Raw genomic sequence first — 25104 nt, 5'->3', positions numbered from 1 at the left:
TTTTTCCTCATTGTACCTAGTGTTACAAAAATGATAAATCATATATTTTTAAAGTTATGGAAATGAACAGTGTTTAAATCACGAAAAGCCAATTAAAGCTGAAGAGCCACAGCTGACCACTTATTATGTAAACCAAATGTAATTATTATAAGAAAGATTCAATAAAGTATATTTAATTCAAAAAAAAAAAAAAAATTCAAAAAAAAAAAGTGCGGGTACACGATGGCGGTAGTCTGAGCTTTACACATCTCCGTCTGTTTGTCTGTGGTGTCACGTTTTTGGGGTTTTGGTCGGGCCCGAAGATCGCGTAAAGGTTCCGAAGGTGGTGTGTCTCCGTCGTAACGGAGCAGTTGTTGTTGTCGAAGTCGTTGTTCCCACCATAGCCAATATCGCGCGCGCGAAAAGTGTCCACGGTACAAGGCCTCCGGGAGAGTGGTGGGCATCTCCGTGAGTCACTATCGCGTATCGTATATACCACTGCGTTCGGGTTTTGGCGCCGTCTTCAGCCGCGAAACTGCAGTCGGGCAACAACTGCTGCTCCATCCGAGAAAACGATAAATATATTCATAAATTTAAACAAATTACACCGACACGAGAGAGTGATCCGACGGTCTTTTGAACGCACTTGGATATGTTCAGTGCAGTACTCGAATAGCAGGAAGTATGGCAAGTGTACAAGTAGTGCTGGTGTCCGTAGTGTTACTACTGGTGGACAATGGCCGCGCCATTACCGTGAACAGTGACACCAAGAAGGCTAACCCAAAAGGTGGCAACAGTGACAGAACAACGCAAAGGTGAATAGCGAGCGTGAAGATTTAGTGAAGATCGAGTAATGATCATTTTGTGTACTTCCAGTTTAACGTTCTCTTCAAACGGCGAAGATCAGCTCATCTTCCGCGATGATTCAGCGTTTTCGGCAGTGGTGCCAAGCTCCAATAGAAGAGTGGGGCAGGCTAGTTCGGTTGAGTTTTTCGAGTCCGGTTGGCGACCGCTGTACAGCTTCAACTCAGAAGAGCAACTTCAGCTGGATCAACTACCGCAGGAATCTACGGCGGTAGTTCATCAGCTGAACGCTCTCGCAGAACCGCCAACGAATAGAACAACCAAGTACTTCCGCTTCTCCAAGTCGGATATTATGCGCCACGTGCCAGAGCCGGGTGCAAACAGAGTTGCCAACTCGATCAAGTTTAGAGAAAGATCTTCAGAAGAATATTACGATGAAGAGAATGCTCAGCACAACGCAGGTGACGAACCTTCTAATCTATCGGACATTAGCCCGCGCATGCTGAAATTTGAGGAATCCGACATTATGAAGTTTAGCGCAAACCGAACCAAACCGTTAAAGTTTGAAGAACCCGTTCTAAATAGCCAACCAGCGATCGCTGAAGATTCGGAACGTGCTGCTAATTACGAAGTGTACGTGATTGAGAATTTGCTTATGAATATGACGAATCCTGCGAGATACACCAGAAATTACACACTGGAAGACACTCAACCCCGAATAGTTCAGAACGCTGACACACCGACTTCGGCTTCCGCGATCGTAGATCAGCGCAATTCTAGCAGATTTTTCCGATTTGAAGATGCCGATCGACCAAGGTTCGAAAAGAGTCCGACCAGTTCGTTCAGCTTCTTTGAAAGTGGTCGGGCAGAATTCAATTTTCCCAAGGCTGAAACGATCGTTAAACCAAGCGAACCAATTCGGGGATCATTTAAGTTCTCTGAACTAGACAGCAGACCGCTGGCTTCTTCCGCGTCCCAAACGCGATACGATGGCGATGGGTCCCGGATTGAATCGAGCAGCGAACCTAGTCGCGGGTCGTTCAAGTTCTCAGACCTTGACAGTAAACCGTTGCCATCTTCCCCGACCCAGACACGTTACGGCGACGACGACACTTCGAGACCTTTTAAATTCACAAATTCAGCTACTTCGCCTCCTACTCGACCGCTGTCCAACGACGATCAATTTTACACGGTAAAAGCTACCATTCAAATCGATGGTTGGAACAATCCTGCCATTACGCCACCTACAAATCTGGTACCGGTTACAACTCGGCGACCCAAGAAGAAGAAGGGCAAAATCTACAACCAGCATGGTGTAGACATCCGCAAACAGGATGGATTCAACTACCAGCAGCCGGCACAGTACGATAACTACCTCCAACAGCAGCAGATCGCCCAAAACCAATACCAAGCCAATCTCCAGATCCCTCCAACTCCCCAAAGCATTCCCATTGACCCTTACTACCAAACCCCTAGCAATCCAGCAACTCAACCCTTTGACCCCAATACCTACTACATTCAGAACTACCTAGCAAACTACCCTTACCAGCAACCCGTCCAAAACCCGCAACCAACAGCCGAGGGATCCTCCCTCTACCCTTCCCAATACTCCCAACCACAGCCAAATCCAAACATCCCGACCAACCTAATCCCGGGCGCCGAACAGACCGACAGTCCCCTCAGCGCCCAGAGTATCTTCGGCTTCCTGCAATCGGTCTTCAACTTTGCTCCGGGAACCCTCGGTAGCTACCAAACTGCGCCGTCAGCTGCCGGTCCAAACCGTTACAGCGATCCACAACAGGCGGGAGTACCGGGAGCGCCACCCGGAACTGGTGGTTCACCGATCACGGCCGTAAGTTCTCAACTCAGGAAGGCGTTGGACAAAATTGCGGACAACGACGAGCTGCAGTGCGTTCCGAAGCTGATCTGTATGATGTCCAGACGGTCGTCCGGGCAGGGCTTCAGCACCTACGTCAACCGGGGACTGCTGAGCACGTGAGTTCTTGGATGCAATTGGGTTTCGGTGTTAACACATGTTTCTTTCTAAGATTCAAATCAATCAGTATCACAGCTAAAAAAGTAGTAATCCAGCTGCGTGTAAAAGGCCTGGGTGTAAAATAAATATTGCATTATTTTATGCAATTTTATGTGATTTTACACCCTGAAATATGTAGCCCATCAGTATGGGAAACCTACTTGACCGAAATGTCAAGCTCATATATGCGTTTATTCTTAACATTCTTCATTGGTCTGATGGCAGAGTGGGCTAAGGCGCCAGTCCTTACTGTTGGTGCTGGGTTTGAATCCCGTCAGTTGCAACTTTTTTTTGTGTTGGCAAAAATTGTACATGCAGTGTGTAATATTAAGTGTTTATTTGGACGAAGGTGATGTGCATGCTTTTGCATGCGATTTTACCATCGGATTTTTTGCTGTGTAACGTTACCTCTATGTTAGACGACTTTACATGAACATTAATTTTTAAAATGATTTTCTCAAGTTTTTTTTTGTCAAAATGTTTACTTATAGGAAGCTTTAAACAAAAACTGTTCTTCTGCAGGCTTTAAAATGTCATAAACTTGATAAGAAAATTGTAAAGGTTTATTAAATCGACTGTATTTCTGAGATTTATACATCAGTTCTTTTGAAAAAATATGTCTTAGAAACTTCAGGACAAGATTAAGTTGTTTCCAACAATTAGAACCATTTTCAATCAATTGAAATCTGACAAACATAAAAACAAGTAGAAAAGTTGCATGAAAAAAAGAAAAAAAAACATAAATATTTTTCTTGGTAGAGAAAAAAAAGTTTTGAGTTTCCCAATGAAACCTTTTAAGAAAATGGTACACAGCAAAAAATCCGATGGTAAAATCGCATGCAAAAGCATGCACATCACCTTCGTCCAAATAAACACTTAATATTACACACTGCATGTACAATTTTTGCCAACACAAAAAAAAGTTGCAACTGACGGGATTCAAACCCAGCACCAACAGTAAGGACTGGCGCCTTAGCCCACTCTGCCATCAGACCAATGAAGAATGTTAAGAATAAACGCATATATGAGCTTGACATTTCGGTCAAGTAGGTTTCCCATACTGATGGGCTACATATTTCAGGGTGTAAAATCACATAAAATTGCATAAAATAATGCAATATTTATTTTACACCCAGGCCTTTTACACGCAGCTGGATTACTACTTTTTTAGCTGTGTACTTCAGACTTGAACAGTGTCAAGTTATGCGAAGTAACCCGATGACTCAGATACACAAATTATCATTTTTTAAACGCATCAGATTTTTGCGAAGATTTTTTTTTTCTTTTTGCACATTTTTTTAAACAAATTAAATTTCTTTATAATCACAAACATACAACAATGCTTAAGAAAAAGAAAAAAACAAAACATAACATGATTACAACACTTAATATAAATTTGGATATAAGTTGGAATTGTATACCGTAAACTGGGGTCAATCGGGACACATGGGGCGAATTGGGACAGCAGTTTTAACCATGTTGGAGTATAATATTTTGATTTTTCTAGTTGGTTTCGGTTAGAACAGACTCAGGCCAGCAAAATGTGTACATCCATTTCCAAATTTAAAATCTTTAAGTGCTCTAAAAACTGCTGTCCCTATTCAGACTGTAGTCCCAATTCACCCCAGATTACGGTAACTCATCATTCTCTCCCCCAGTGTCCTCAGCGCCGTTCCGGACAGCTCACCCTGGCTGAAGTTCTCCCGGGCCGCCCTGCTCGGCTATGGCATCGGGGCCAACAGCTGCGACATCTACTATCCCAAGTGTCCCAAGGACGAGTCGGAGATCATTTTCTACCTGAACAACCACCGGGGGGGTTTCTTCCGTTACTTCGAGGATAAGGACGTGAACCGAGGATGAGCTGCCCGTGCCAAATAGTGAAGCAATAAATATCTTGGAGCAAGATTGTAAACTAACACAGAGTATCGTAGACTGTAGGTAGATAATCTATAAATATAACGCCGTATTCAGAGAGGTGAGAGAGAGTGACTATTTATTGCTAGCTGCTAGTGTGAATAAACGAAAAACTAACTTAAACGTAGTGATTAACCCAATAAAACCCTGTTTATTTTAATGCTATTTATCCTGACTATTGCCATATCACCTTCTGAGTCTCTTAAAAAATGTCGAAAAGATACTTTTTCTAAAGTTGCTCGTCCTTCAGATCATCCGAAGATGGATACAGTCATCCCACATATTCGGAACACCCACAAATTCGGAACACTTTTGTGATAATTTGTCAATAGCATGCCAAATGCAGCTTTTCTCTCGACCCTACTATTTTAAGGACCTTTATTTTGACATTTTCTTGCTATTTCACTGGAAAAAGTGTTACTTTTTGAACAAAAACTTCACTTCAAGACTATTTTATCCAGAGCAGCAAAACACTGCCGCCAAATTGCCTGTTCCATAATTGTGGGATGTTATTGTGCCTCCCACAATTGTGGAACACCTGAATTTAACTAATATTTTCACAAAAAAAGTTATCAGACCATTCATAAAACATTACTAAGCATGAGCTTTATTGGTTTCGGAGTGTGAAGTCATTATTTTGTTACAAATCTGTACTCCTGGAGAGATCCAAAGTTTGTTTACATCCGTAAGAAAAAAGTGTTCCGAATTTGTGGATTTCATGGGTCAATGTTTTTCTTTGATAACCCGATATAAAACGTAAAAATGTACAGCCGGTCTATACATCAATCGAAAGATCGCAAGAAAAGCTTTCACATGAAGGTAAAAGCAATTCATTATGTTCAATTATCGATTTTATATGATTTGTTGAACATTGGCCGATCTGTAAACTGTTCCGAATATGAGGGATGAATGATATCTTAAGCTGAAAAAAACTGTCTTTCCCCTGAAAATCTCCGTAATAGTTGTTTACCCAGAGCTGCTTGTGATTATTCAACCTGGCTGGAGTCCTCCTACGCGTTCGCGGTGTTCGTTTCTTGTTGCCGTCCTTCACGTCTCATGGAGACCACGAAGACACAGTTTCATAGGAACTACCAGAAATCGTGTGAGAGAGAGTGCGTTCACAAACCAAAATAGCATAGCAGAGATTCGCATAAATTACACCTATGGCCAACTCTCCAGTTATGGAGGACACACGTGGATCTATTGATTCGCCTCATTACCTTTTGACATCGTTATCCTTTCCGGAAACACTATATACCTTTATTGATAACACGAACAAACATTGCGTCGTCATTTGGGGCAGGATATTGCGTTCGCGGCTAACAACGAAGAGCACGAACTTTGCCATTCATGGATATTTATGAATGGGAGGTAGACACACAGGTTTCTGGAAAGTTTCGCGATTGTTACGGTGGGCGGAGGTGTGTATGTAAGGTTCGATCACCTTGATGTAATTGGGTGGAATTGTGACTGTGATTTTGGAACGGAGTAATTCTCTAGATTTATTGATGATCTCAGCAAATAAACAAACTATTTTGCAGGTATTAACAACACTGACGAGTGAGATAAACATTTTTCCATAATAAAAGTGGTTCAGGAAATGTTACTTTAACGTGCACCTTTTTTGGTTACCTTTAGTAATTATTTCGTTCCTTTTATATGTATTTGAAACTGGTAAGTCAAGGAAAAACTCAAAAACACGGAAGCAGAACCTTATTTTATGTTTAAAAATTAGATCTGTTACAAAATTGGCATAAAACATGTAATTTAGTGTTTTGGAAAAAATTTTAAAAAAACGAAAAAAGGTTTTTATTTACAAACCACTCGAAAACGCTTTCGCTCCAACTTTGTCTATGGAAGAAAAGTGGGAAATTGTCCGCTCTTTCGAATGGTAATGGCAAAATTTGAATCAAAGGGTGTATTCAGCCTGATTTTCGAAGAAAATTTGATTTTTGGCTGTTTTTTGATCGAAAATGAAAGTTTCGGCTTTTGGAAATATTTTTATTGAAAAGAGCGCACGATTTTCTTTAAAACACACTTTCGATCGATTTTTTGAAAATCTGCTTCGAAAGATATGATTTTTTCAATTTAAACGTAATTACCAATAATTTAAAACTAAAAGAATTCCTAAAATTCAAATGCCATTGTGAATTACTAAACTGAGTGCACAGGAGTTGTTGATTTGAGTAGGACAACCGATCCAGCAAGTTTTATTAAGATCGGAGATGGTCCGGTTCAAAATCGTATTTTTATGGTCGATTTCGCGTGGAAACCGTCAATTGCAAACCTCTTTTTACACCTTAGCTTCCATCCACCCCGGGATTCGAACTGACGACCTTTGGATTGTTGGTCCAACTGCCTACCAGCGACTCCACCGAGACAGGACCCAGGGAGACGACTCCAACACCTGGACTGAGCTAACGACCTAACCTCTAGGTTAGTCCGGGGCCAACATTTACTTCCCGTCGTGATCAGACAAATCTCGTCTCGAAAAATGCCACCGGGACCGTCTGGGATCGAACCCAGGCCGACTGGGTGAGAGGCAACCACGCTTACCCCTACACCACGGTCCCGGCCAACAATGTTATATTTTTTCACATCTTTTTGTTTTGAAATATATGCAGAAGAGTTCTTAGCATTGATAACATTTTGCATATGTTTTGAAAATCATTAAAAAAAATACAATTTATAAATTAATGTCTGTGTAACTTACAAAAAATAGTATGTAATACGTTAACAATTGGGCACATATGTTTAAACTTCATGTTTTAGGGTCCCGATTGCTAAAAATCCTCCGCTTAACTAGCGAGCATAAATCGGATTCGACGCAAATCTGCACTGATGCAAATTGTACCGTTTGTCACTACCGCTATCGCTAATTCTCTTGGTTATTCTTCTAACTCTGATCGGTTGTTATGTGGTTGGCTCAGACTCAAATAAGTCTACGATCAACTGTGTTTTAATAATTGATTCGATTGCCTTAAGTAAATACTGCAAAAAAGTGTTTTTTTTTTTTGTTTACAAAAAATTAAAGAAACGTTTGGCAGCAATATATACCAAGCCTAATTCAAACTGACGGCTAACTGTAGTAGTGCAGGCCAAACGAGTGCCGGTTTATATTTTGTTAGATTCGCTCTTCTCTGAGCATATTGTTACCGGAGATATTTCGGATTCCGTTGGGGTACCTCAGCCCTCCTGTATAAGTTTTTGGTCAATATAGCAAATAGTTTTCCACAAAACAATGCCGGCAACGATGCAAAACTTCAAGGAATCATCCTAATACATAATCCTGCAAAAATAATTTACATGGTTAAATCCTACGGGGCACCGGAGCCGATTCCAAATGGGCACCAATTGACATCAGCTAAGTGCACCGTTTCCGTTTGGAACCTGTTCCGGTACCCGAAGGTCTTGACCTTGTCATTTATCTATGGGGGGGTCCGCTTCAAAATTGGTCCGAAAAAACAGAGGGCAAAAAAAAAATCTAAAAACTTCGAAATTTCAATGGAATGTCAAGTGCAATCAGCTCAAATCAATTTCAAATGCATTCCTTGCGTTAAGAATCATTTTGAGCATGTTTGGGTTTATTAAAAAATCTATTGAATTTTAGAAAATTTTCAATGTACAGTACCGCAAAAAGTGTTTTTTTAAGATTGCAAAACAACTGAACTAGTGTAAAATGCATTTTAAAACACATTTTTCATTCAAATGTTTAGAGCATGGCTTGTTATTTCATTTTTTTTATTTTTTTTTACAAAAACATTGGTTTTCAAAATACTTTGAAATGTTTAGTAAAAATTGAAGTGTTATCATCTGAAAACAAATGCATTTTCCTGAATTTACTGTACTTTTAGCAGGATTGGGCTCGTTTAAAATAATGTTGATATATTGATATTAGTAAAATTTTTATGTAAAGTTCGGCAAAGAGTTTTTTTTGCATTTTTTTATTTTGCTAAAATATAATTTTTTATTGCTAAAATAAGTACAATCAATTTTTTTTTTGCATTAAGTGAATTTTTACGTTTTATATTAAATTTAAATTAAATTAAACTAATGATAGAGTTAAATGTGCCAGGTAATTTACGCGTGATAACAATTTAACTGTCATTTCATTTTAAAGATAGCGTTCGAAATGAAAATTTAAGATTCAAACTCGGTTAATTCAAGAGTTAATGACTTGGGCTTTAACATATTATTTAAATCCTAACAATCAGCACTTCTCTGGGATATTTTGGTTTTTCTTTATTTGTCCAGTGAAATTCCCAAAGCAAAATCTCAAGTTTGGTGCAAATTGGACTTTCTCAGATCCAATAATTCAAAAATATGATAGTTAAAGTTACAGAACAAACCAAAACTTAAGAGAAAAGTCTTAAAAGCAAACGCGATAAGCGTATGGAAAAAAAGATGTAACAAAACAAGGCAAAAAATGTTCTAAAAACGCAAGGATTTTTATTACATAAAGATAAACTCCAAATTAGAACTTATCACAATAAATTTACACCTTTTCAAAATAAATATACCAAACCAACGATACCCCATCCAAGATGATTGCAATTACCTGGAATGTTGTCTGAGCGGTTTAATGAAGCAGTTCTGTTTACAAATACATATTACACGCGCCTTCGTCGCCCAAACCTCCCATTCCTGGGTGTGCAAGTGCAAACAACAAATCCCATTTCGGGCGGCGACACATGCGCAGCACCAGACAAATTTCTCCGGAATAAGGATTCCCTCCCAGGCTGGCTGACTAGCAGACAGCATCCTTATCATCGAATGTGAGAGAAAAGGTATAAAAGGACACCACACTATCGGTACTCCCAGTTAGTACGTGTGCGTTCTCTTCGCGGTCGATTTGCGGGATTTGTTGGATAACTTTTGCAGTGAAATGTGAAAGGATTTTGGGAAATAATGTGAATATTACACAACTTGTACCCCTTTGCGGAATTTGGGTGAGAAGTTAAGTGAGTTCATTACGCAAAGAAAATATAGTTAAATCGAATGTGGGCTATTAGATCATGGGAAAAGGAAGAGAGTGTTAACTAGCGAATAGCCAAAATTCACCTGTATCGAGGTCTGCAGGTCCAACAATCAAAACTAATATCGCTTTAGCACATAATAATGCTTGAATTGATTTCTCACCTCCCCTTCACGTTTGCAGCCCTCGGCAGCAAGGAAAATGGCAAAAGCAGCATCAAAGAATGGACCCGGTAAAAGTCGATGGTCGGAGTTTCGGACGAGATATGCCGGTTGGTTCACCACGTACTGTGGTCACGATTTGCGATGTTTGCAGTCGCTGGACAGCTTCACCGCCCTGATGTTCCGCCCAACGGACGGTGCGGCCCTCGGAGTGGCCAGGGCGCTGTTTGGGCTGATGATGTTGATTGACATTCCCGAGGAACGTGGCGGGGGCAATTTGGACTTTCGATGGGGCGATCCAAGGGCTTGCCGGTTTCCTCTGGTGAACGGAATGGAACCGCTGGGGTATGCTCGGATGGGAGTTGTCTATCTGGTCATGTGGCTTGGAGCGCTCGGTATCACGCTGGGCTATCGATTCCGGCTGACGTGCCTGATGTTTGTGACTAGCTATTGGTACGTGTTTGTTCTGGACAAGAGCTTCTGGAATAACCACAGCTACTTGTACGGATTACTTGGGACGTTGTTTCTCTTCACGGATGCGAACAAGTTCTTGTAAGAACAGAATTTAATTTTAGCCAGCATAAACTAAGAATCAAACTTATTGCAGATCATTCGACGCCTACAAGAACAGAACATCATCCCAGGAAGTACCTTTCTGGAATTACTTCATACTGAAGTATCAGTTCTTCATACTGTACTTCCTCGCCGGACTTAAAAAGATGTGTCCAGAGTGGCTCTCGGGCTACGCCATGACCAACTTGAGTTATCATTGGGTGTTTCTACCCTTCAGATCCCTACTCGGTCCACAACTTACGGACCTGCTGATTGTCCACTGGTTCGGATGCATCTTCGACACCTTGGTGGTGTTTTTTCTCATTTACGCACCAACTCGCAAAACAGCCACGTTGTTTGCCTGCGCATTTCATCTGATGAACTCCCGTCTCTTTCACATCGGAATGTTCCCGTGGACCTGTTTGACGCAGCTTCCCCTGTACTACAGCGTTAGCTGGCCCCGGCTGGTTTGGAAGAAGCTGTCGTTCGGTGAATCTAGCGGAAAATTTACAAAACATCAAAAGCCAAAGAAGCAGACTCCACAACCTCCTAGCAAACGAAGGAAGATTGTGACTGGAACGATACTACTATACTGCGGATTGCAACTGTTCCTGCCCTATTCCCACTTTATCACGAAAGGATACAACAACTGGACGAACGGCTTGTACGGATATTCTTGGGATATGGTAAGCGCAAATCTTAAACTTAAAATTCCTACCTAAACCGTAAACCCCATTTCAGATGGTTCACGCTTGGGACACGGTCCTCACCTCAATCAAAGTGACAGACAACACCACAAACCAAACCCTCTACCTGATGCCGTACGCCTTCGTCGACAACGATCGCTGGACCAAACATGCCGACATGGCCCACCAGTTTGCTCACTGCATCAATCGGAACATGCGCCAGGAGTATGCCACGACAGACCGAAAAAAGATGACCAACTTTTCCGTACACTTCGACATCTGGTGCAGCCTCAACGGGAGATTTCTTCAGCGCATATTCAACCCCCAAGTGGATATTCTCACGACGGAGTGGTCACCATTCAAACCAGTAGATTGGCTACTCCCACTGCTACACGAGTTCACCGAAATGCGAACCAAGATCGAACACATGACACGGGACGTCCACACCTGGAGCAACACGTCGGACGTCCTGTTTGTGGCGGACTTTCCCGGACTCACCCTAGATAACTACATAGTTCCGGAAATGGACAACGTAACGCTAACCATCCTGGAGGGTAGCGTCACCTATTACCACGACGAACACCCAAACCCAATCCACCTGACCAAAGGACAACGTCTGCCGAACATCCCACCAGAATTTCACCACGTCACTACGACCAGCTCGACTCCCTCGTCAATGGTGTACACTTTTGTGAATAAAACGATGCAAACCACGAGCAATGAGCGTGCAAGTACCAACAAATCCCCAATTCTGCCACTGGGGCAGGAACTAGGCCATCGACTGGACAATTATGTGCGATTTTTCCAGCACGTGGGAAATTCACTGCTGTACGAGATTTATGGCGTTCCGATGCCGCGGAGAGTGCGGATCGCACCCGACGAGACTACGTGGACAAAGGACTGAATAAAGTTGAGTTTTTGAGATAAACTTTGAATGAGTTTTTGATGTTTTGATTCTGAACAACTTCATGCCAAATAGGTTGCGGTTGTTCCTGATCCTCTCCGATATTAATGAAACATTGTTATCCTAAGCTTATATAAGCCATTATTGTGTATATGAAGCTAGTTGCACTCGTGAATAATATTAGAGAAGAGCGTATGTTTAGAAAATGCGATTATTTAGTGCATCGTGTTAAAAAGTGGTCGACTAACTTGTAGGAAATTTGAGAGGGTTTAAAAAAAATAACAAGCTATTTGTATGATTTTTATTTTTTAGGTATAAAAATAAAATTTAAAGTATATCTCGCACTTTTTTCCTGTCAATAATTTTTTATTGATATCGGAGAGGGCACATGGAAAATCCTGATTTGAACGTAATTTCTCTTAACACTTGTAGCACCAACGGGGTCAAAACTTACGCGAAGCACCAAGAGGGTAAAAAAAGTTGGAATTGCAACTTCATCCAGCTGTATCTCGGCGAAAACTCAACCGATTTGGATTATTCTTGTTGCATTCGATCCGGAAGGTATCACCTACAACAAGGTAGATCCAAAACAGATGCGTCTATCCTAAGATACAATGAGAAAGGTATTTCCAACTTTTTTACCAAGTGTTCAAAAAGCCGGTGAAGATGCAATTCCAGCTTTTTTGACCGCGTTGGGGCTACAAGTGTTAATAATATCACCTGATGGTATTCTTCAAACAGTGGAAATTTTAATGTCAAATATTTTTAAATTTAAAGGTTGAAAGGTTGAAATTTTCAGCACTCAAATGAGTACTTTATTGAACTGATCAGCACTGTTTTTTTGGATTTGATATGCAGGGTTTTTAAATTAAATTTAATACAAGATCCTCTGTAATTACTCTTAGCTTTAAGAAAAATGTAATTACAAAAACAAACTCGGTCCTAACCGGGTCCCAGCACCAAAAAGGACATAATAAAAATAATTTTATGATTTTATTTTATTTGTTTTTGCCTTCCTTACCTAGATGTTCTTGAAAATTTTGAAAATCTGGTCAATTAAAAAATTAACGTTCAAATGCATATTGCATATGAAAAACGTTGCTAAATATGATTTTCAATGCAGAAAAAATAATTTTAGTTTTTTTCAGTTCAGTAACAACATTTCAAAAGGGCGAATCCTACAATCAATTCCTATTTCCACAAAAATGCCTGAAAACCATCAATTTTGTCAGACCGTAATAGAAAATAGGAATAATTTTATCATAGAGAACAATTTGAAATTAATTAAGGTGTTTTTGCTATTAGAAATTGAGAAAAAGAAATTACGCCTTTTTGAAGAGCGTGCCTACATTTTCGCCCCACCGTATTCGCCACCCACCCAACCAAAACAACGGAATCGCCCGTCAGGTTACGCCAAAAAGCAGAAGTAAACAACCGATTCGCCCTTTTGTGTTTTTTTCATTTTTCGGGTTTTTAAGGAATAAAGTGTTTTAACAACTATTTTATCATTGTGAAACGTTACATTCAGTGACAATACAGTGATATTTGCGACCTCAGTGATAAAAAATGGGTCTACAAAGCCTCCAGAAGGAGTCCTATTCAGGCCAAAAATCGTTGAGCAAGGATCACGGCTATGATACACAGTAAGTAGCAAGTTGGTTTGACGATGTGGTCTATATTGAAGTGACGTTCCTTGGGGTGTCCCCGCCGGAAGTGGGAGACATGGCAGCTGACGACTAGGCCACCCCGCGACACCATCCTGCCTTCTCTTTGGTCTTTGATTACGGAGGCGATGATTTTGTACGGCATTCCATACGGCCATTTTTATTTGTCAAAAAAAGCCAGCATAGTGCTGGCTGAAAAAAACTTTTTCTTTAATAATATCTATGACTTTATTTTGTCAAGAGCCGGGACCCGTGGTGTAGGGGTAAGCGTAGTTGCCTCTCACCCAGTCGGCCTGGGTTCGATCCCAGACGAGATTTGTCTGATCACGCCTTCCGTCGGACGGGGAAGTAAATGTTGTCCCCGGACTAACCTAAAAAGGTTAGGTCGTTAGCTCAGTCCAGGTGTAGGAGTCGTCTCCCTGGGTCCTGTCTCGGTGGAGTCGCTGGTAGGCAGTAGGACTAACCATTCAAAGGTCGTCATTTCGAATCCCGAGGTGGATGTAAAAAGAGGTTTGCAATTGCCTCAACAATCAAGCCTTCAGACACTTAGTTTCGAGTAGGAATCTCGCAATCGAGAACGCCAAGGCAATGCTGTAGAGCGAATAATTTGATTTGATTTTGAATATTTTGTCAAGACAGGTCTTTTTTGCAATCAAGTTTGCCCTTGATTTTTGAGAAATGTTGATTGATCTTTATAGTTTAACGGTTTAATTCGCAATTCGCAATTCGCAATTTTCAGTGTAAGAACGGGCCTTGACCGATCTTATGCACCAGGTTCCCGACGAACACGTACTGCCTTTACACCTACATCTCACCCTTGCTCTGAGTCAGTACGAGCAGCACGCTAGAACACGCTTTGAGTGTTCGTGCCAGGCATGCACACCTTCTTTTCCGGTTACGCATTTTAACTCGGCCGGGGGTGGTACATTACGTAGGGTTTGATGTAAGTATAAGCGCCTAACCATTTATAGTGTGCCTATCAACTTTCATTAAAGCAAAAACTGTTTTATTTTTGAATTCAAAAACTAATTGTTATTTTACTGTGTATTGTGTTCTCCTGAAATCTTTCCTAGTGTTGAGTCGTGTTTATATGTTGCTATTTCTTTTGTCGCGGTGTTTTGTTATAATTTTTGGTCCTAAGCATGTTATAAAAGTTTACCAAAAATACAATAGTAATGTTTGTGTTAATCCTTTAACCATTCCATAAATGAGCGTATTTAAAAGAATAAAAATGAGAAGTTAGATGTATTAGATGTAAAATTAGACAATAGTTAATAAATAGAGATACAAAACAAGCTTAGATTATAGTAATGATAATTTATAGGACAGATAAAGAATTATTCAAATAAATAAATTCGTAATAAAATCAAAAAAGATTAGACAAATGATAAATAGACTTGATATTACTAGTACATTAAGGAAAAGTATATTTTTAGGAATTGAGAATCAGTAGAGCAAAATAAAAATAGAAGATAGGTGGTAGCTGAGAATGAAGAGAAGAGAAACCCCGTTCTGCGATGCTCAGGTACATCCACAGCAGTTGACTCAACATACTGCGAATCAAAACAATACCGTCTACAATCACAAATTACTTCCCTTTCCCACATTGTCGCGCCCCTTTCTTTTAGCCGTCTCGACTCTGACCCGCGGTGGTCAAAGGTTTACGATCCGTTTCCACATGCCACCAGCTAGGTTATCATGAAAACCAAGCCAACGTGGAGGTAAGAAAATAGGACACTCGCAAGGAACCAGAGCTATACTGTTCTGATCAAGATAATTCGGATGATCTAACAGATCATCGACATACCAAGACACACGACGAACTACGGACACCACAACCCTCTTGACGCCTGCTGTAGAAAGTTCAATCACTCGACTATTTTGGAAAATTTTGACTTTAATGTGTGTAAATCTGTGTTTAGAAGTAGAATTTTGTTGCTTAGTTAGTAAGAAACCCTAAAGTCTGCAAAGATGATAAATAAAAATAAAAAAAAAGAACTACGGATGTAGTTAGTTGCGCTCCTTCCAGGATGTTCCTTACGTGGACGTCAACCGAAGAGCACGCAACAAGGTCAATGCCATTGCATGCTCTTAGGTATCAATCCTTGGCCTGCTAGGAAATTTGAGAGGGCTTTTTGAAAACAAAAAAAAACTTACTTAACCCACCTTAAGGAAATTGATGCCTGCCTCACATTAATATACTCTTGATAGGGTTGTCAGATTTTCAATCTTTTATGCTCATTACAAAGGTCTTGTGATTACGCATCCGCATTACGCATGATTGATCCGGCCAACGTTTTCATCAAAATATATGAGACCCTGCCTCAATAAAGTCGCAATTCGCATCAGGTACATCCACAGCAATTGACTCAACATACTGCGAATCAAAACAATACCGTCTACAATCACAAATTACTTCCCTTTCCCACATTGTCGCGCCCCTTTCTTTTAGCCGTCTCCACTCTGACCCTCGCTGGTCAAAGGTTTACGAGTCGTTTCCACAGTTCTGATCAAGATAATTGGGTCCTAAAATGAAGCTTATGGTACGTTCGTTTGAAGAGCCGGTGCGGCACTGAGTGCCGCACTCGTCGAGTGCCAGTTTTGGTTCAAACGAACGGTCCAGTTTTGCTCTCAGTTTTTATGCTTGTGTGCGTGCGTGGTGTTTTGTTTTGGTTCAAAAAACGTCAGTCAAAATGCGATCGTTGCAAATTGAACGTACCTCCGCGCTGGTTTAATATTCAAAAAATCATATCTTGGCTCAAACACAACCAATTTTCGATGTTTTGGGCTTGTTCGCTCAGGATTTTAATACGGAATACGATGCAATCGGAAAAAATCCGGATTCCGGTTCCCTGGCCGGAGATATTCCGGATTTCCCAGGGCCAGATTGGGGCTACGCTAGCCGAGTCATTTTTCTGATTACAAAAACCATCCAAAAAAGATGAATACGAGTGAAATACTATGGAATTTTATCATCTGCAATCAAAAGAAGGCCATTTTATTGAATTAGAACCAGTTGGACACGGGAAACCCGGTCAGTAACCTGGGACCGGTTCCAGGGTCCCGCTCATAATCCGAAGATATGACCAGTACACTTTTCTTGTCCAAAGTGGACATGTCTATGTTCATGAAATTGTGTAACAAGTTCGGAAAAACTAATGCAATACCAATCGGACCGACTGTGGCCACCCGGAACCGGTTCCAGGTTCCCGGCCATAATCCGAATATATGGCCAATACACTTTTCTTGTCCAAAATGGGGAATGGGACATGTCTATGTTCATGAAATTGTGTAACAAGTTCGGAAAAACTAATGCAATACCAATCGGACCGACTGTGGCCACCCGGAACCGGGTCCAGTTTCCCGGCCATAATCCGAATATATGGCCAATACACTTTTCTTATCCAAAGTGGGCATGTGACATGTCTATGTTCATGAAATTGTATCACAAGTTCAAAAAGACTAACCCATTGCCAATCGAACCGACTGTGGCCACCCGGAACCGGTTCCAGGGTCCCGGCCATAATCCGAATATATGGCCAATACACTTTTCTTGTCCAAAATGGGGAATGGGACATGTCTATGTTCATGAAATTGTGTAACAAGTTCGGAAAAACTAATGCAATACCAATCGGACCGACTGTGGCCACCCGGAACCGGGTCCAGTTTCCCGGCCATAATCCGAATATATGGCCAATACACTTTTCTTGTCCAAAGTGGGCATGTGACATGTCTATGTTCATGAAATTGTATCACAAGTTCAAAAAGACTAACCCATTGCCAATCGAACCGACTGTGGCCACCCGGAACCGGTTCCAGGGTCCCGGCCATAATCCGAATATATGGCCAATACACTTTTCTTGTCCAAAGTGGGCATGTGACATGTGGCCACCCGGAACCGGGTCCAGTTTCCCGGCCATAATCCGAATATATGGCCAATACACTTTTCTTATATTTTTATAATTTTATAATTTTATAATTTTTTAATATTATAATTTTATAATTTTATAATTTTATGATTTTATAATTTTATAATTTTATGATTTTATTATTTTATAATTTTATAATTTTATAATTTTATAATTTTATAATTTTATAATTTTATAATTTTATAATTTTATAATTTTATAATTTTATAATTTTATAATTTTATAATTTTATAATTTTATAATTTTATAATTTTATAATTTTATAATTTTATAATTTTATAATTTTATAATTTTATATTTTTATAATTTTATAATTTTATAATTTTATAATTTTATAATTTTATAATTTTATAATTTTATAATTTTATAATTTTATAATTTTATAATTTTATAATTTTATAATTTTATAATTTTATAATTTTATAATTTTATAATTTTATAATTTTATAATTTCATAATTTTATAATTTTATAATTTTATAATTTTATAATTTTATAATTTTATAATTTTATAATTTTATAATTTTATAATTTTATAATTTTATAATTTTATAATTTTATAATTTTATAATTTTATAATTTTATAATTTTATAATTTTATAATTTTATAATTTTATAATTTTATAATTTTATAATTTTATAATTTTATAATTTTATAATTTTATAATTTTATAATTTTATAATTTTATAATTTTATAATTTTATAATTTTATAATATTATAATTTTATAATTTTATAATTTTATAATTTTATAATATTATAATTTTATAATTTTATAATTTTATAGTTTTATAATTTTATAATTTTATAATTTTATAATTTTATAATTTTATAATTTTATAATTTTATAATTTTATAATTTTATAATTTTATAATTTTATAATTTTATAATTTTATAATTTTATAATTTTATAATTTTATAATTTTATAATTTTATAATTTTATAATTTTATAATTTTATAATTTTATAATTTTATAATTTTATAATTTTATAATTTTATAATTTTATAATTTTATAATTTTATAATTTTATAATTTTATAATTTTATAATTTTATAATTTTATAATTTTATAATTTTATAATTTTATAATTTTATAATTTTATAATTTTATAATTTTATAATTTTATAATTTTATAATTTTATAATTTTATAATTTTATAATTTTATAATTTTATAATTTTATAATTTTATTTATTGCTGAAAGTTATAGCTAATTTGAACTTGTTTCAAAATTTCATGAACGCATATTTTATCTTGTGATGCAATGTCATGAACATTTTCAGAAAAAAACGATTCCGGGTGGCCACTGTCGGTCCGATTGGCAATGGTTTAGTCTTTTTGAACTTGTTACACAATTTCATGAACATAGACATGTCGCATGCCCACTTTGGATAAGAAAAGTGTATTGGCCATATATTCGGATTTTGGCCGAAACCCTGGAACCGGTTTCGGGTGGCCACAGTCGGTCCGATTGGCAATGGGTTAGTCTTTTTGAACTTGTTACACAATTTCATGAACATAGACATTTCACATGCCCACTTTGGACAAGAAAAGTGTATTGGCCATATATTCGGATTATGGCCGGGAACCTGGAACCGGTTCCGGGTGGCCACAGTCGGTCCGATTGGTATTGCATTAGTTTTTCCGAACTTGTTACACAATTTCATGAACATAGACATGTCGCATGTCCACTTTGGACAAGAAAAGTGTACTGGTCATATCTTCGGATTATGACCGGGACCCTGGAACCGGTCCCAGGTTACTGACCGGGTTTCCCGTGTCCAACATGGTTCTAATTCAATAAAATGGCCTTCGTTTGATTGCAGATGATAAAATTCCATAGTATTTCACTCGTATTCATCTTTTTTGGATGGTTTTTGTAATCAGAAAAATGACTCGGCTAGCGTAGCCCCAATCTGGCCCTGGGAAATCCGGAATATCTCCGGCCAGGGAACCGGAATCCGGATTTTTTCCGATTGCATCGTATTCCGTATTAAAATCCTGAGCGAACAAGTCCAAAACATCGAAAATTGGTTGTGTTTGAGCCAAGATATGATTTTTTGAATATTAAATTTCCACGTGGTACTTAAAGGGTTAAATAGTGAAATTTAATTTCAGTTAAGAATAAATAAAAACAAGTCATTTTACGCTGAAGTATATATTTAAAAGCAAATTATTTCACAATTTTATTATTAGCACTCGATTCAACTCTTCTGGTGGCCCTTGAATCCCAAGTCCAGCTACGGTCTGCCTCGTCCAGCACGGGAAAGGGAATACAAGACTTTTTATTGACTATTTGAAGATTTGCTTGTCCAACTCACGAATCGGTGTCAGCACCAGTTCCAAAGGGTACTGCTTGCGACGGTTGAAGGACCGATTTGAGCTTGCGCTGCAAGTTGCGGAGGATATCGCGATCATTCATACCTCCGATCCAGGTACAAATCAAACTCGTCATCGTCCAGGGACTTCGTCGTAAACGTCATCCTGACCACGGGCGGCAGCCTTCTTTTCGGCCACCTGGTTCTTGGCCTCGGCGTTTTTTCGAAGAATCTGGAATGTCGAAAGAAACTTCAAACATCCTACTAGCGAAGTAAAAATGGGACTCGCCTAAACATGTACCACTTGTCTCGGTGCAGTGATCTATGGTGAGAGTGTGCTCCAACAGCCCGTGCGATCCGCTTGGTACGCTTGGTACGTACTCGCCCATCCGCTGCACCACCACGATAATCTTCCGCATCGGCACCTGCCCGATACCCTCGCCCTCCTCCGCCTTGGGCTTCTTCGGGTCCTTGAATGAGAATTGGTCGAAAAGTGCCCCAGCGAAAAGTCCAGTCGTCGTGATAGCTGAGCGGAAGAAATTACAGGAAAATATTTTAATGATTTATTATATTTTACATTCCGGATGGTCACAGAACCGGGAAAACCATTCCGGAAGGTCATCAAGCATCGTCACTCTTACGCAGGGAAACCTTCAGAATGGCCACGGAATCGACAAACCCCATCCGGATGGCCAAAAATCATCCCCCCTCTTGCGCAGGGAATCCTTTCCGGATGCTCACAGAACCGGCAAAACCCTTCCGGAAGGCCATGAGGCATCATCACTCTTGCGCAGAGGGATGAATTCGGGATGGCCACGGAACCGGCAAAACCATCCCGAAGTCCAAGAAGCATACTCCTTCTTGCTCGGGAAGCCTTATGGAACCGATTCCGTGGTCAATAAAACCGGAACCATGATAAATAAAATGATACTTACCGGAATTTTGATAACCGCAATCCAATTTGTCCAATTTTTCACCATTCACACGCGAACAAATCGAAAACAACAACAAAATCAGCTTCTCGTATCATGTTTTGAACGAACAGCTGATTTCGATGTTTACAAACATCGTTTGTTGGTGTGCGAGAAACTCGCACGAAACTAGAAAAAAATCGAGTGCGGCACTCGCACTTTCAGTTCCAAGATGGAGGCAAAACTCGTGCGGCACCAGCGCTAGTTTCTTCAAACAAACACTTTGACAGCTCTGAGTGCGGCACTCAGTGCGGAACTAGCCCTCAAACGAACGTACCATTTGACAGCTCTGAGTGCGGCACTCAGTGCGGAACTAGCCCTCAAACGAACGTACCATTAGATTGGTGATATTATTGTTTACAGCAATAAAGCTTATTTTTCTGAGTACAATGACCCTTTGTACGACCACAAAGAGTTTAAAATGGATTTTTAAATCAATTTTGAAAAATTAACCTCGCGGTCCTTCTTGACAAAAAGGTTCTACTTGACAGTTCGTTCCAAGGGGACCATAGTTGATCCATCGAAAAAATGTTGTCTTATCAAAAAAAAAATTTGCATTAAAATGAAAAAAAGTGATCAGAAATGGTTTTTAGTCGTGTTTTTTTACCGTTGTACATAAAAATTTACATAGGGCTTTAGTACCCAATTCGGATGATCTAACAGAACTACGGATGTAGTTAGTTGCGCTCCTTCCAGGATGTTCCTTACCTGGACGTCAACCAAAGAGCACGCAACAAGATCAGTGCCATTGCATGCTCTTAGGTATCAATCCTTGGCCTGCGAGACCCTGCCTCAATAAAGTGTATAAATAACACTTAAGAGCGAGTCCACGAACAGAGCATACCCCTTTGTATGGGACGTCGTTTGGACTTCACCAATCTGCCTGAAATTTTCAGGGGTTGTTTGTACATATAAAACTAGCATCTGGCCAAAATATGAGCACTCTAGGTCAACGGGAAGTGGGGCCAATCGGGACACAAAGTTTGAAGGTCCAAAAACGTCAAAAATCTTAAAAAGGCTATAACTTAGGCAAAAATCAATTTATTTTCAAAATTCAAAATGCATCTGAAAGGGCTTGAAAAATGCAACAAAATGCAGGGAGAAGCATCCCATTTGGTTTAATCTAAAAGGAGTTATTGGCATTTTAGTGAAAAAATAGCATAATTTTCAAACTCAAATAAAAAAGTGTTCCATCCAGATATCAACTCGGTTCGACCTGCAGCTTGTAGGGGACATCTGGGACTACCATCTGAGAATGAGAACGCTTTGGGTAAGGCAGTTTAACACATCAAATAGACACTTTTACTTTTAGTGATTTTTTTCGCTGTAAATTTTGGCTCAGGGGACAATTTTATCATATTCGTGTTCCTGAGACAATTTCACAATAGAAACATGCATAAACATGTTTATTTTCATCCATTTTTACTCTTTAAAAAATGAAAGTTAAAAAAAATTAAGAAGCTGCTTTTTTTCTGGTGTCATCTAGTATCCTTGGAAACGAACTTGATTTTAAATAAATGTGAATTGAAGATTTTTTTTAACTTTTATTTTTTAAAGGGCTAAGATGGATTAAAATAAACATTTTTATACATGTTTCTATTGTGAAATTGTCTCAGGAACACGAATATGATAAAATTGTAACCAAAAAATGGGATCTAAGGGGTCCCCCGAGCCAAAATTTACAACCTAAAAATTCACTAAAAGTAAAAGTGTCTATTTAATATGTTAAACTGCCTTACCCAAAGCGCCCAAAGCGTTCTTAGTCTCAGATGATAGTCCCAGATGTCCCCTACAAGCTGCAGGTCAAACCGAGTAGATATCTGGATGGAACATTTTTTATTTGAGTTTGAAAATTATGCTATTTTTTCACTAAAATGCCAATAACTCCCTTTCGATTTAACCAATTGGGATGCTTCTCCCTGCATTTTGTTGCATTTTTTAAGCCCTTTCAGATGCATTTTGAATTTTGAAATTAAATTGAATTTTGCCTAAGTTACAGCCTTTTTAAGATTTTTGACGTTTTTGAACCTTAAAACTTTGTGTCCCGATTTGCCCCACTTTCCGTTGACCTAGAGTGCTCATATTTTGGCCAGATGCTAGTTTTATATGTACAAACAACCCCTGAAAATTTCAGGCAGATTGATGAGGTCGATGCGAGATGGGTATGCTTTGCTCGTGGACTCGCTCTTAAGTGCTTATAACTGACAAAATCGGTTCAGCCAGTGCCGAGATAATCGAGTGACAATTTTTTGATCAACATCCCATCACACACACAGACATTTGCTCCTGAGTGGATAAGTATACGTAAAGGTGGTCTTATTAAGAAGTTTATTTTCCAAGTAAGGTGAGGAAGGCAAAAATAAGCGTTTTGTATGTTTTTTATTGTTTTCAGGCTTAAAATAAAATTCGAAGGATATTTATCTCGCACTGTTTTTCTATCCTGTTTTAATCGGATGTGCTCTTAATGATATCACCTAGAATGGTATTCTTCAAACAGCGGAAATTTTAATTTCAAATATTTTCAAATTTATTTCATAAATTTAAGTGAAACCACTTAAACATCACTGTGTTAAGTTTGCGTAGAGATAATTGTGTAAAAACAGAACAGTGCTGAAAGTTTGAACTTTTTAGCACTCAAATAAGTGCGTTATTGAACTGTTCACACTGTTATTTTTGGTTTTGATATGTAGGGCATTTAAAAAAAATGTTTTATAAAATTTCGAAAATCCGGTCAATTTTTAAATTCACGATTAAATGCAGAATCGGATTTGCAATTGAAAAACGTCACTAAATATGATTAGGCTGGTACAAATTTTAGTTAAAGTTGTTGTCACACCCATTTAAAAAAAAAAAACTTTAAAATGTCAATTAAAATTAAAGTGCAATAAGCTGAAATCATTTGAAAATACATTTCCTTGCGTTTATAATAATTTTTAGCATGTTCGGGATTATTTAAAAATAAAATGATTGTTTTCCCTAAAAGAACACCCAGTTAGCAAAATCTAAACGTAGAAATATGTATCCTCCCTGCAAAGGCTTATGAATTGATCTCAGTTGAAAGGTTCTCCAAATCTCTGAATTGCAAATGTAACATCCTGGAGCAGAACTGTTAAATTCTAATAAAAACACAATTGAATTGTATAGTACCTACCGCAAAATGTTTTATTTCGCTAAAAATTTTATCGTCAAATATTACATTTTTTGAAAACTAATGACTCCGGCTAGATCCAATGGATAAAAACTTTGAAAAAATATTGTTTAAAGATGGTTAAACTTCTATTTTGATCTAAATTTTGATGTTTTCAGAAAAAAAAATTTTTGCCCTCTGATTTTTCGGTCTCAACCTTCAAAAATATTTGTAACGGCCCTATAATCAAATTAAAAAAAATCAATAATAATACCACCAAAATAATAATACCAATAATAGTCATAACAAAAAATGAAAAACACAGAATTCAATATTACTGAAAATTTATTAAATCAACTAAAATAATGATTTCCAATTACTTCTGAAAGTTTCATGAAGATATTTCATGATTAAACTAAGTTAGAGACGATTTAAGTGAGCGTTTTTCTCTAAACAATTAGTTGAATTACGGTTGCCACGATATCTGGAGATGGGATGGACCAAATTGGGTCAATCCTCGCAAGACATATCCCGCGTGCATGACGAAGCCCGATTTTGAAATTTTGTATTTAAAAAAAATACATAGATCAAAAACTGGCGATTTTTTATATGAAAAACTTGATTTTTTTTTTCAAATAATATTTTGAAAATCAGCCTTCGTCACGCACACGGGACCAGTTTAACGAGTCTTCACCAAAATATTTAGAAAATTTGGTCAAAGCAGTGTTGAGATATCGTGGCACACGTTTTTTGAAACTGTTAAATTAGCTTTATCTCGACAATGATACAACCAAATGTCTTCAAATTTGTGTTGTTTATAGATGAAAATATATATTTTTATTCCCTGAAAATAGATTTGAAAAAGGTTGGGGGTGTGCTCATACGTTTTTTGAAAGATTTACATGTATGTAACCCCTTAAATACATTATTCTGCCGAATTATCGCATCCAAAACACGATATTTGTTGTAAAAATAATATTGATTTAATATGTTTGTGATATACCATTTAATTTATATATGTTTCAAGGTCATTCCGGTCAGTATAAAGATAAAACACTTACCGGTTGTCACGAGTTGAGCATGT

At 38.2% G+C, this 25104-nt stretch overlaps 2 protein-coding genes across 4 annotated transcripts; both read left to right on the top strand.

The window, feature by feature from the left end:
- Positions 1-346: 346 nt before the first annotated feature.
- Positions 347-4872, top strand: LOC6039549. The gene is made up of 3 exons (XM_038265692.1): positions 347-794; positions 856-2778; positions 4477-4872. Exons 1-3 carry the CDS (start codon positions 664-666, stop codon positions 4676-4678), a joined length of 2256 nt encoding a protein of 751 aa, XP_038121620.1. The 5' UTR covers positions 347-663; the 3' UTR covers positions 4679-4872.
- Positions 4873-9498: 4626 nt separating this feature from the next.
- Positions 9499-12034, top strand: LOC6039548 (vitamin K-dependent gamma-carboxylase). Of its 3 annotated transcripts, none has more exons than XM_038265853.1 (4): positions 9499-9693; positions 9891-10420; positions 10476-11106; positions 11162-12034. In XM_038265853.1, the coding sequence occupies exons 2-4, from the start codon at positions 9909-9911 to the stop codon at positions 12008-12010; spliced, it is 1992 nt and encodes a 663-aa protein (XP_038121781.1). In that variant the 5' UTR covers positions 9499-9693; positions 9891-9908; the 3' UTR covers positions 12011-12034. The 3 variants fall into 3 exon arrangements, with proteins under 3 accessions (XP_038121781.1, XP_038121780.1, XP_038121779.1); XM_038265852.1 differs by having other exon boundaries at positions 9500-9803; XM_038265851.1 differs by having other exon boundaries at positions 9501-9811.
- Positions 12035-25104: the final 13070 nt, after the last annotated feature.

This window comes from Culex quinquefasciatus, chromosome 3 (assembly GCF_015732765.1).
Source record: "Culex quinquefasciatus strain JHB chromosome 3, VPISU_Cqui_1.0_pri_paternal, whole genome shotgun sequence".
Taxonomy (NCBI): domain Eukaryota; kingdom Metazoa; phylum Arthropoda; class Insecta; order Diptera; family Culicidae; genus Culex; species Culex quinquefasciatus.
Note: the sequence above shows the minus strand (reverse complement) of the source record. Positions and strands in the feature narration are given on the sequence as shown.

What these genes read in the sequence shown, in the direction of transcription:
- LOC6039549 (XM_038265692.1), top strand. Translation starts at nt 664, where the DNA reads ATGGCAAGTGTACAAGTAGTGCTGGTGTCCGTAGTGTTACTACTGGTG. An exon ending in AGTGACAGAACAACGCAAAG is followed by an intron (nt 795 to 855) that starts GTGAATAGCGAG and finishes GTGTACTTCCAG; the next exon opens with TTTAACGTTCTCTTCAAACG. An exon ending in AACCGGGGACTGCTGAGCAC is followed by an intron (nt 2,779 to 4,476) that starts GTGAGTTCTTGG and finishes TCTCTCCCCCAG; the next exon opens with TGTCCTCAGCGCCGTTCCGG.
- LOC6039548 (XM_038265853.1), top strand. Translation starts at nt 9,909, where the DNA reads ATGGCAAAAGCAGCATCAAAGAATGGACCCGGTAAAAGTCGATGGTCG. An exon ending in ACGGATGCGAACAAGTTCTT is followed by an intron (nt 10,421 to 10,475) that starts GTAAGAACAGAA and finishes AACTTATTGCAG; the next exon opens with ATCATTCGACGCCTACAAGA. An exon ending in ACGGATATTCTTGGGATATG is followed by an intron (nt 11,107 to 11,161) that starts GTAAGCGCAAAT and finishes ACCCCATTTCAG; the next exon opens with ATGGTTCACGCTTGGGACAC.